Source organism: Primulina eburnea, chromosome 13 (genome assembly GCF_022965805.1).
Source record: "Primulina eburnea isolate SZY01 chromosome 13, ASM2296580v1, whole genome shotgun sequence".
NCBI lineage: Eukaryota > Viridiplantae > Streptophyta > Magnoliopsida > Lamiales > Gesneriaceae > Primulina > Primulina eburnea.
The window spans coordinates 22733070-22746803 of record NC_133113.1 but is presented as its reverse complement, the minus strand read 5'-3'; the positions used below and the strand labels follow the sequence as shown (position 1 = coordinate 22746803).

General features: G+C 33.0%; 1 protein-coding gene across 1 annotated transcript; it reads left to right on the top strand.

The window, feature by feature from the left end:
* The first annotated feature begins 3146 nt into the window (after positions 1-3146).
* LOC140810804 (uncharacterized) lies at positions 3147-13042 on the top strand. The gene is given in 10 exon segments (XM_073168698.1): positions 3147-3357; positions 3468-3790; positions 3792-4107; positions 4212-4300; positions 9762-10112; positions 10209-10505; positions 10592-10834; positions 10911-11132; positions 11905-12463; positions 12548-13042. Coding segments are annotated over 10 exon segments (2772 nt in total). The 5' UTR covers positions 3147-3227; the 3' UTR covers positions 12790-13042.
* The last annotated feature ends 692 nt before the right edge of the window (positions 13043-13734 follow it).

Sequence of the window (13734 nt, the reverse complement as noted above, 5' to 3'; positions counted from 1 at the left end):
AATCACAATGTACTTAAATAGAGTACATATAGCGATGGTCAAATAAAATTCTCTTAATTAACTAAATTATCATAATAATGTGAAAATAAAACAAAATAAACTTGTTATTACGTTAAATATCAATTGCGTTTTTGCTAACTTTTAACCCCTTTAGGATTTTGTTTAAATTTCTCAGTAAAGTTATTCTCATTTCCAATCTCAATCCTTAAATAAGAAATTAGTAAATTAGTAAATATCAGAAATTTTGGTTGTCAAAATTATAATCAAATTTTTAAAAAATTGATCGAGAATAAACCTAAACAAAATGTTCTAAAAAGAACTGCTTAAGCTCGATTACAACTGCTTTTTAGAACTCAACATTTTTTTAAAATAACTATTACAAATATATATCATATATGTATAATAACTGAACATTCATAAATATAAATATGACATCCTAATAGATAATTACTTTATTTAATTATATTTTTATTTTATAGATACGTGAGAAATCATTAATTATTTCAGTTTTTAATACTTTTAGGTTCTTAAGAACTTTAAAATGTATTAATTTAAAATTTTATACTTTTTATCTATTATCTTACTTAAAAATATTTAAAATTATAGTGAAAATTAAAAACAATTTTTTGCACTTAAGCCCATCCAAATCTCGCTTTAGTTTGAAAAGCTTAAAATTTGATATTTACGCTTAGTTCTTTGACATTTCTTATACATGTTTAAGCGGCAAAACAATTGAGTACTTAATTTTTAAAGAATTCCATATCTAACATTTTTCTCATAAGTGTAATTGTTCTTACAATTTTAATTTAATAATTATACAAGTTTGTTTCCGTATATAAAATTAACAAAAAATACTTGAATTTTCAAAAATAAAATTTAATTTTACAAAAGTAAATATTTAAATTAGTTTTATGTAAATAAAATTGACCAAATGGTATCTAAGAGCAACTCCAATCCTTGCTCCACAATGGAGTTGCTCCATTGTGGAGCAAGGATTTTCACTCCAATCCAGCACCAAAAATGGTGCTGGACTAGAGTTGCTCTAAAAGCAACTCTACATGTGGCGCAGCACACATCTATTTTATTTTTTTTTAATTTTTTTTTGTTTTTTAATAATTATAAATATTTAATATTCTATTATATATTAATTATATAATTAATATTTTTATTTTTAAATTTTTAAAATAATTTATTCTTGAAACATAAATAATAATTTAAATTTTTTAAATTTTTTTTTAAAAATTAAATAGATTGTATAATTCTATTTTTTTTAATCGATTTTCTAATAAATAATGAAATAATATAATTACATTTATTATGTATAATTGGTTATTATTGAATTAAAATTAATATTATAAGAATATTCTGAGAATATTCTTTTTTAGTGTAGAATGTAGTGTAGATAGGTTGGAGATGAATTTAGTGTTACACTATTGTAGTGCAGAATATAGTGCAGAATGTAGTGCAATGGGTTGGAGATAGTCTAAGTAAAACAGTTAACAAGACAACTAATTGGCCAAAAAAAAAATGATGAGAGATGACATTAAAGCAATTTGAAAGATCGGAAATGAATTTGACATTGTTTTCAAACGTGAGGGATGAAAATATATAAATTGTGGTTGCACATATGTTAGGATCAAGTGTTTACTATTATGTCAAAAGTTATATCTGGTGATAATGATACAATTTAAATTTTTAAATCATACGGCAGCTCAAACATCATATTTCGATTGTTCTACCAAACAGAAACAATTATTGATCCAACAATTTTTCTCTCAATAATTTTACAAGTTGCAATCAGTGGTAATCGAACTCGTGATATTTACTTTGATACAATTATTATGATCAAAACGCTTACTACTATGTCAAAAGTTTTTGAAATAAAATATTTTATTAGGATATGATAGTTATAAATAAATAAAAAATTGAAATAGGTTTCATGATTTTTTTATTAAATAATTTGAACATATTTATAATGTGAGTATTTTTTATTTATCAAAAAACTTAAAAATGATACTAAAATTATTCTCAACTTTAATAATATAGTAAGACATAGTTTGGTACACATGATAGGATAAACATGTAATATATAATATAAGGATAAGTTAAGGATAAATAAAATGTAAGATATCATATTTAATGTTTGGTATGATTTTAATAAGAGTGATTAAATTTATATATTAGATTGTAATTACAAAATTAACCTAGCATAATAAATTTTATAATTTCAAAGTCGTTGCTTGACTTCATATTTTTTATTTGTTCATGCGTCGATAGTGTTTGCATGATTTATTTATTTTTACTTAATTTTATATATTATATAATATGATAATTGAGCCTTTGATTTTGTGAGTCAAGTCAAATATAAATTTTTAAGGTTAATCGGGTGATACTAATAATTTTATTGAGATTTATAAAAATCAATTTATATAATTATCATTTTATATAATATATAAAAATAAATAAAAAATATTTATTTGATTTTAATTTCAACTAACTAGCATAGATTTATAAAATGAGGGTAATTAAGTCATTTGTAATGTATTTTATCCTTAAATTAAAACTATCACATCTAATAGAAGTGATATTTTATCCTTCAAAAAAATTATTTATCAAGGGCTCATGATATTATCATGAGCTTTTTAAAAATGTACCAAACATAGGATAAGAAGATTATTTATCAATCCTTCCCTTATCCTATGTATCAAACTATGCTTCACTATAAGTTGTGTTTGTATTGATGAATTTCAAATATATTCAAATGTGTTTTTTTTTTAGCTTTAGGGAAACAAGAAAATTCACACTTCCATGATACTCAGTGTTTCATATTAATTATGATATATTTCAAATTCATTCAATAGAGATAATTGAAATTCGTTCTACGTTAGTGTAACTGACGTGTAAATAAGTAAGTTATGAATTTAAAGTTTAATATATTATTTTATTATTAACCATAAAAATATAATCACAATCCATGGATTTCGAATTCGTTACTTTATTTGTAACTTTGTTTTCACAATTTTTTTGGATACTTCCAAAATTTGATAATTTTTTTGAAAAATAATAATAATAATAAGTGCTATTTCGATAGGTTTTCAGTTTGTGGCTATTTAAAACAGTAGGGGCGGAGCAACTTATTTGGGGTTTAACGATACATTTGCGCGGGAATAAAGACAGGAATATTAGCGGCGCCGAACTGCCGATTATTGCCGCCGGTTTCTTCGAGAATGAAAGAGAATGAAGAGTTGGAATTCCCAGCATTTCCGTATGAACCCTACTCTATTCAACTGGATTTCATGAAATTCCTTTATCAATCCCTCGACAGAGGTGGCATTTCCATGCTCGAAAGCCCCACAGGTGTCTTTTGCTCATCTCCTTGCATGATTATAACGTTTTACTCGATCGATGTTTTTCTCCGTTTTTGATTTTGGTTTAGTGGTTGTTTGAATTTTGATTGAGCTGTATAGGGACTGGGAAAACGCTAAGCATGATCTGCAGTTCGCTGCAATGGCTTGTTGATAGAAAGAATCTGGATGATTCTAAATGTAATGAGATGGAGGAACAGGGTGATGGAACTGGTGTGGATAATGATGAACCTGATTGGATGAGAACTTTTGTTCCAAATAAAGAAGTTGATCCTCTATTAGGTGATAATATGAAAGGAAATAGAAAAAATGGGGTGCGTTTAAATGGGAAGCGGATTAAAAGGGACAATGAAGAATTCACCAGGGATTTATTTAATCCTTTTGAAGCAGATGAAGTGGAGGGAAAAAACAGTAGTCAAGGAGGTGAAAATTTGTAAGACAAAAGGTGAAGTTGACGAGGTGGATGAGGCAGAGTTTTTGTTGCAAGAATATGATAGTGGAAGAGAAGACGGTGGAATATTAAAAAAAACAAACAATCAGGCCGATGTTTTGTCAAGTGAGGATGAAGAGGAGGCAAATTGGCTGGGTCAGGAGGAAGAGTTGACAAGAATGAAGATTTATTTCTGTAGTCGGACGCATTCACAGCTTTCACAGTTCATCTCAGAGTTGAGGAAGACCAAATTTGCCAGCGAGTTGAAGGTTGTTTGCTTGGGGTCTAGGAAGAATTTATGCATTAATGAAGGTAGGAGAATCAATTATCTAATTGTTATTGAGTTGGATAGTACATATGGCTTTTGAATGTATTGGTATTTAACGGTTTTATAGCATATTGAACTTTACTTTCAGAGGTGCTGAAGTTAGGGAACTCCACTCGCATAAATGAGAGGTGCTCGGAGCTCCAAAAAAAAAAGAAGGATGAAGCTTCTAAAATGAAGGTACAGGTAACCTCGACTTGACCATTATTCTCTGCATTGGATTCTAAGCAAAATCTCTTATGATTGAGCTGTTTTCTTTTTCACTTTATATTGGTTCAATGGTTCTTTTATATTCGTTGAAGTGATTAGAGTTATATTCTTCTCATGACACAATGGCTTTATTCTGTAGTATCATTTTCATTTTTCGAATTTTTTTAATGTCTCTCGCAAAATACGGTAAAGGCTCATAACAAAGATAATTATGCTTTTGGTGCCATATATTATTTTAAGTACACATCATAATAATCTGTGCAATTGCGTGTCATCTCAATCACACAATATGTTATGCGCAATGAGAACAGCTTGGAGAGTTGCCTTTTTTGTCATATGCTCTATTTATAATTTCTTGAGCATAAACTTGTCAGCTATAGTCACAAACAGCTGACCTGAAGTATTTTCTTAGAGTAAGTGTATACTTCAGGCTGAAAAGGTGTATATTCCAGGCTATATTTACATCCCCCATCAAGAATTAATCCAGTTTTTTGGAACATATTTTCCTCCGCAGACCTAACACTGTCTGAAACCTTTTTTTTAATGTTTTTGGTTGTATCTTGGAAAAGCACTAACTTTCTAATAACTATGGGATTGTTGACTTGTTTGCATATTGTAACAAAATATGAAGGCAAATATGAAGGAAGAATAAATTTCAGTATGTGTTAGTCATTAGTCATATACACATATATATACAGACTTTTAGTCTTATGTTGGAAAAGTAGACTAATCAAATCCCTACAATCAAGGTAAATCACTATTCAAACCCAAACAATCAAGGTAAATCATATCGGCATATTTCTTATTTCTATACACAATCTACAAGACTCCTTCAAGCTGGATCATATCATGAACAGCTTGGTAATCGACCCGAACTCTATTTAAAGCTTTTGTGAAGATATCTCTCAGTTATTCTAGTGTCTTCACATATCATGTAGTGATCAAACCTAGCCGAATCTTTTCACGAGCGAATTGACAATCGATTTCAATATGCTTCGCTCTTCATGAAATATGGGATTGGAAGCGATATTTAGAGCTGCTTGGTTATCACACCACAATTTTGCCGGTATTAAGGTTTTAAGACCTACATCGGTCAGAAGCTGAAATATCTACATTATCTAACATACAGCTTTTGCCATAGCTCTATGTTCTGATTATGCACTTGATCGTGAGACCACATTTTGCTTCTCACTTTTCCGTGAAACTAGATTTCCCTCAACAAAGACATAATAACCAAATGTAAATTTTCGATTATCCTAGCATCATGCGCAGTTAGAATCTGAAAAAACACTCAACCTTAGTATGACCATGATTGTTATACAAGATAACTCGTCCAGTCCTCGTTCAATAACACAAATTTGTTCAACAGCTGCCCAATGATTAACTGTTGGAGAAGCCATATATTGACTCACAAAGCTGACTGAATATGCTATATTTGAACAAGTCACAATGAGATAATTTAACTTTCCGACCAATTTTCTATACTTCTCAGGATTCTCAATAATTCACCATCTTTTGTGAGCTGCAAATTAGGAATCATTGGAGTACCATATGGTTTAGCCTCCAATTTTCTTGTTTCAGACAATAAGTCAAGTACCTATTTCCTTTGGCATAGAAGATTAACTTCTTACTTGTTAGCTCAACACCCAAAAAGTATTTTAAAATCCCTAAATCCTTTGTATGAAACAGGCTGTGATGAAAGGATTTAAGAGATGAAATACCTGCAATATCATTTCCCATAATGAAAATATCGTCCAAATATACAACCAACAAAATTATGCCCACAGCAGATTGTTTGTAGAACACAGAATCATCGGACTTATTTTTCTCCGTGTCAAACTGCTCAATTGCCTCACTAAATTTGCCAAACCAGGCCCGAGGCCTTTGTTTCAATTCATATACGGATTTTCAAAGGCGACACACTTTCCCATACTCCCCTTTAGCAACAAAGCCGGGTGGCTGCTCCATATAGACTTCCTCTTTAAGGTCACCATGAAGAAATTTTTTTTGATGTCTAACTGATGTAAGGGCCACTTCCTTTGTAACTTTTTTTTTTTTTTCAAAAAGTTAAATAAAATAATGTTTCGTATCAAAAAAAAAGTTTAGCAACAGAAGAGCACATATCAGAATAATCCACACCATAAATTTGGGTATAGGGATTAGCAACAAGGCGGGTTTCAATCTAACAATAGACCCATCAGGATTGACCTTAACAGTAAACACACATTTGCATCCTATTGGTGTCTTTCCTACAGGTAATTTGGTCATAGTCCAAGCACCATTGTAACCCAAAGCGTTCATCTCTTCAATCATAGCATTATGCCATCCTGGATGAGATAGAGCTTCGTTAACAGTCTTAGGAGGAGATATAAAATCGAGAGATGCAATAAAGGAGCATGAAGATGATGATAAGTGGTTATAAGACACAAAAGAAGATATTGGATAGATACATTGACGTGTACATTTGCGAAGAGCAATTGTTAGATCATTACTTGAAACCAGATCTGCCGACGAACAAGCTGGTCTTGGACATAGGTTAGGAGGAAGACGTCGCCGAGAATAAACCTGCTTGTATGGGAGGCTTAACAGTAACAAATTCAGTAAGATCAGAAATAGAGGACGTGAGAGTATAGATTAACAAATCATCATCTCTCCTGACTAAGACGATCTATAAATGGAAATAAAATGTGGTTTCAAGAAAAGCAAATCTGCGGACACCAAATATTTGCTAAGATTATGACAGCAACATATATATCCTGTTTGAACCCGATAATACCCAAGAAAAACACACTTTAGAGATTTGGGTCAAGTTTTGTGACATGAGGACGAATATCCCGAACAAAGCAAGTACAACGAAATGTTATAGGTTCAACATGAAACAATGGCTTATTTGGAAAGAGAACATGGTAAAGAGACTTACTATAAAGAACAGATGATGACATGCAATTAATTAGAAAACTAGTTGTGGAAATTGAATTAGCCCAAAACCGTTGTGGAACGTGCATTTGGAATCATAAAGCTCTTGCATTTTCGAGAAGTGTATTCTTTCTCTCCGCGACCCCATTTTGAGAGGGTATGTCTACACAAGAGGTTTGATGAAAAATGCCTTGTCGAGTCATGTAAGTTTGAAAAAACTCTGATAAGTAGTCCTTAGCATCTTCACTTCACACTCACAGTATTTGTATAGGAATATTAAATTGAGTTTGAATCTCAGTATAAAGGGCAGATAAATTAAAGAATAACTCAAACGAGTTTTCGTTAAATATAACCATGTCATACGAGAATAATCGTCAACAAGAATAACAAAATATTTAAACCCACTTTTATACATAACAAGAAAAGGCCCCCAAACATCTGAGTGAACTACTTCAAAAAGAGTATTTGCTCATTTATTGACTCTTGGGTTGGAACTAAGATGATGGTGTTTAGCAAACCGAGAAGAATCACAATCTAATGAGGATAGTCTATGAAATTGTGGACAAAGTTTCTTCAACACTGGGAGAAAATGATGGCCCAACTGACCATGAGCTTAAAATGGGTGGTTATTCTAGAACATGTGCTGGACTTTGGTACTTGTGAATCAAGAATGTAGAGGCCCCCAGTCTCATGTCTTTCACTGTAATCTTCGTAAACGGTAGTTTGGAAAGAATGAGACACAATAGTTAAGAGCACGAGTGAGTTTGCTTACAAAAATTAAATTAAGCGACAATTGAGGTAAGATTAAGATAGAGTGTAACGGAATTGAAGGAGCGGAAATAATTGTGCCAAACCCTAGAACATCAGAGGTTGACCCATCTGCTAAAGTAACTGTAGAAATAGAGGTATGTGACTGAAATGCAGAGAATAATTTAGAATCACATGTCATATGATCTGTGGCACCAGAATCAATGACCAACTTGGTGGATGAGGAAACAAGACATGTATTTGGTTTACCCGACTCAATGATGGCAGTAACTGGTGGAGTTTTTAATGATTCTTGGTATTGAGAGAATTGGCATATTCATCGAGGAACATCATGACAGAAGTGTCATTGGTAGATGTAATGTATGCTGACTATGTTTTCTTATTCCGCAATTTCCTGTGATCACGTTTCATATGGCTCGGCTAATGACAATTGTGGCAAACAATACCTCCGAATTCTTGTCCTAGAGTGTCACGAATTTTGTCATAGTTGCTTGTCCCTACTCCTTTACCACCACTTTTGTGTTGTCTTCCAGATTCAAATATGTTATTTCGTCCAACAAAAGCATTATTAAATCCAGCAGGTGGAAAATTATTTGTATGCAACACCTTACTAAATGTTTCTTGTAGAGATGAAATCTCAGAACTAAAGAGAATCCGAGATTTAACATTTTATAATTCATGAGAAAGCCCAGCTAAAAAACTCATCATTGTCATTTTCTCCAGTTGAGCTTGTTGTCCTTTCGCATCAGGGCTAAATGACAATAACATGTTAAGTTCTTCATAAATCCTTTTAAACTCCATGCAATAGGTTGTAAGAGACCTATCTAGTTTTTCAGCACGATAAAAGGCTTTGCACACCTCATAAATGCTGGAAATATTCATCTTTCCACAATACAAGAAATCTAGATATTCCATCAGCTTCTTTAACAAACAGTGATTAATCAGACCAATTGCCTCACTTCCAATGGAATTTCGTATTAACCACGTTTGTTTTGACTCATTTGTAGATGGGTTGATAGTCATATGGTTATTCATATCAATGCTCCGTAGAAAAAGACAGACTGTCTTACTCTAATCAACATAATTAGAGTAATTTAGTTTGTGTTCCGTGAATTTTGAGAACACAGGAACAATGTTAGACACCAGTACAGATTTCTTCTCAGTCATATCACCAAAGTACAGTAAAACTAAAGGAAACAGAGGATTAAATCTGAAATATCAAAAAAACTTTGAACCTGATGCACAAAAAGTCCCACACCTGAACAAATGCTAGCTCAACTAGGTATACATGAGTGGTATATGGAGCAGGGTGAGTGGATTAGTGAAAGCCGACGAGATTTCCGGCGATAGAAGCACCTTGAGGCACCAGCGACATGGGACCCGAAATCTAGGCGATGGCAGATCGGAGAGCAGTGCTTCTTCCTATGCCCGTGGTGAGAACAAATTGTCACTAAAATAAGTGACCCAGATTTCTGTACCCTCCCCACTATTTGGTTGTGCTATATGAAGGCAAATAAAGAGGAAGAATACATTTCAATGTCTCTTATTCATTGATCATATACACACATGTTATATATAGACTTTTACTCGTATGTTAGAAATATAACTAATCAAATCCTAAATTATACCTACATATTTGCCATTTCTATATACAATCTATAGCACATAGCAAACAATATCTGAAAAAAGGAGTTGTACAAGTGAATAATAATAATTTCTTGATGGAAGTTATTCTGCTGATAATCAGAAGCTGGGAGCTGAAAAAGGGGTTCAATGCAAAAAGGCGTCTTCTGGGTGTCCAATGCTGAGAAGACGTAAAACGGAAGAGTTTAAAAATGTAGTTATTCAACAGGAACCTATGGATATTGAGGATCTTGTTCGTATTGGACTCAACATAGGAAGTTGCCCTTATTATGGTTCGAGAAAAATGATGCCTACAGCTGATCTTGTGGTTCTTCCTTACCAATCTCTTCTTTCAAAATCATCACGTGAATCATTGGGTTTAAGTTTGAAGAATAGCGTCGTTATCATAGATGAAGCTCATAATCTGGCAGACACTCTCATAAGTATGTATGATGCCAAAATTACTTTGCACCAGGTAAATTAGTAATTTTAAATTTTGCTGTTATTACTCTTAAATGTTACAGAAGTTCAAGGTCTAAGCATAAGTTTGACAGTTTCCTCTCCTCCTCAGTTGAACCATTTGAGGGTTCTCTTGGACGGCTATTTCAAACGATTTTGCAATCTCCTAGGACCCGGGAACAGAAGATATATTCAGATATTGATGGTTCTTACTCGGGCATTTTCAAGAGTATTATGTGACGATATAAAGGTTGTTAACAATGTCCACGTTTTGTCTAATATCGAGGACCGTGAAGGGGCCTTTGATTCTTCAATGGCTATGAATGAATTTCTGTTTGCTTTAAACATTGACAACATAAACCTGGTCAAACTGTTGCGATATATTAAAGAGAGCAACATAATTTACAAGGTGATACCTTTATTATTCCTCCATCAATATTTGTCTTTTTGTAGCATGTGATGTTTTGAACTTTGAAATATTTCTTGTTCTCTCAGGTCAGTGGGTATGGAGATAAAATATCCTTCTTTCAAAAAGGTGCTACAGTTACTGACGGGGAAACAATTAGTGCAGACAGTGCAGTATCTGGGTTTAGAGCATTAGCAGACATGCTATTCTCTTTGACAAATAATGACAGTGATGGAAAAGTGATAATCTCTAGACAGCGGCTAACATGCAATGGGCAAGAAGGAGGTTATATTAAGTATGTCATGCTCACAGGGGAGAGAATATTTTCTCAGGTTTGCCAGGTTTTTTCTGTGTTGCATTCTAATATGCTTCTAATTCAACTTTCATCCATGCGGTTATTAATTATAGGTAGTTGATCAAGCTCATGCTGTCATTTTGGCTGGAGGAACTTTGCAACCTATTGAGGAGACAAAGGAAAGACTTTTTCCTTCGCTGCCACGAGATCAGTTGCGGTTCTTTTCATGTGGTCATATAATTCCGTCGGAGAATATTTTACCTGTTGCAGTTAAGCACGGGCCTTCTGGCCAGCCACTTGATTTTAGCTTCAAATGCAGAAGCTCACCAACCATGGTGAGAAATCTAGAATGCTTTATCCTTTATTTCCTCAGATTGCTACGAAGTTACAAATTAAACCAAACACACCAGCAGCATTGTTTTACACTAAAAAAATAAGATGAACAACAGGACAAATGGGTTTTTTCTGCTGCTTATTTCATACATCAAAATAAAAAATCGCAGAAGGTAATATTAACTGTTCTGGAAATGGTGATCACAAATAGCTAAATTCAATGTTACCGATGTCCAAAAGAAAAGAAACTTAAAGAAATGGAATTTTGAAATCCTTCTCTGCATGTTTTAATGTACCCTCCACATTTTGGAATTCTGAAATTCTTCTCTGCATGTTTTAAGTCGAGTAGGCCTCCAGCTTGTTGGGTATCTTTTTGATACACATTCCACGGCCCAATCAAATTCCATTATTGGGGTCTAGATCCTGTTCATCGTTTCCGACCCCCAGTATTTTCTTCCTAGGCACACTTCAAGTTTATCAAATCCTGATTCGTATCATGATAATGTCAATATGATGGTAGACAAAGAAAGAGGATAGGCTAGCCTGCCTAATGCTATGGAAATGATTTTGTTTTGTCCTCATTTAATTGTTTATGTTATTCACACGTGCATATGCTCATGAGATTCCATCATATAGCCTCAGAATTGAATCATGCATAGATCCATTAGCGTTATAACCACGTATGGGACCAACTAAAGTTTGAATGCAAATCTTGTTATTTATTCACTTCTATACTTCTGACGAGTAACTACTTGCTTTTGTTTTGAATCACAGATTGAGGAACTAGGTCTTCTACTAGCTAATCTAGTCACAGTTGTTCCGGAAGGTGTAGTTGCATTCTTCTCGTCCTTTGACTATGAGGGCAGGGTCTATGATGCATGGAAAGCATCCGGAATTCTCTCAAGAATTATGAAGAAGAAGCGTGTTTTTAGAGAGCCCAGAAAAAATTCAGATGTTGAAGCTGTCTTGAGAGAATACAAAGAAACTATTTATGCATTACCCAGCAGTGATCCCATAGCTTGCAATGGAGCAATTCTCCTTGCAGTTGTGGGAGGTAAGATATCCGAAGGCATCAACTTTGCTGATGGGACAGGCCGATGCATAGTAATGGTTGGATTGCCATATCCCAATCCATCAGACATCGAGTTGATAGAGAGGGTGAAGCATATTGAAGGTTTTGAGACGACAACTCCATGCAAAAATGTCAGGTCTTCTTTTTATAATGAAAGCCTTGACACGGATGTTGAGACAGGTTTTCACATCCTTAAACGGTGCAAAGGCAGAGGAAAAGATTATTATGAAAATCTTTGCATGAAAGCTGTAAATCAAATCAATTGGTTAGTTGCATCATAAAATTTGTGATCATATGTTAGTTTATGTTACTAGTTTTGATTTGATCACTGTGATTCCTATGTTTTAGGCAGAGCTATTCGGCATGTAAATGACTATGCAGCAATCTTATTGGTGGATGCACGTTATGCCTCAGATTCCAACCAAAGAAACTTTGCGCACTCGACTGAGAAGCTAGCGCAATGGATCAAAAGCCATCTCATTACCAGAACCAAGAACTATGGAGAAGTTCACAGGCTGCTGCACCAGTTCTTCAGATTCCATAAAAACAAGGAAGCAACTAGCAAAGAGTTTAATGACAAATGCTGAATATTAACAAAAAGGGTATGCCAAAGGCATCTTCCATGCTACGTTTATTCAAAATCTACCGATTATTTACTTATATAAACAGTTAAAATTAGGTTCGCTCATTAGTGAAGATAGGCATGAACTAATGTTAGATACTTGCCAATTAAGGTCATTGTATGCTGTGTAAAAGTGACTCCAGTGAGTTAAAATGGCCCTTATTTTAGTTTAAACAATATTAGTCCATTGTATGTATTTATTCAATCCTTTTCAATGACTTGATGTACTAATTATATATTTAATATTTATCATATTATTGGGAAGGCAATGTGGTCAAGATATATATTAACTTGCATAATATATCTTCTTAAAAACCCGAGGATGCAAAAAACTTTCCCATATAAATATTAATCACTCCATCCCACTGAACATGTATGTTTAATTGTTATTTCAAATATATTAAGAATATCATTATATGATATATCTGTTTTAAAAAGTAAGATCCAAACAAATTTCTCAAAAATGTTACTCCATCTCAAAATATAGGTTGTTTTCACATATATCATATTAAAAGTCAATTATACAAACCAATTTATTTTTTATCTTTATTTAATGAGTGTTTTAAAATATATAAAAAAATTGTTGAATTATCTAATGTATTTTACAACGTGTATATATTAGTAAAAGAATAGAAGAAATACTTATCAAATCATGACATATTTGAGACAGGTGAGAAATAGTAAGATTTTCTATAATTCCTTCCTCATTGGTAAAAACTCAACAAGCATCAATATTAATTGCAAGAAATTAAATATATAGATGTATAAGCATTAAAATATGAAATGAAGATACTAAACAATAATCATAGGGGGCCCTATTGGACTCAAATGGCTGCATTCTCTAGCCTTGGCCCCTAAGTTCTTCCATTCAGTCATTTAGGCCCCAATTGGTCAAAAATGACAAAAGAAC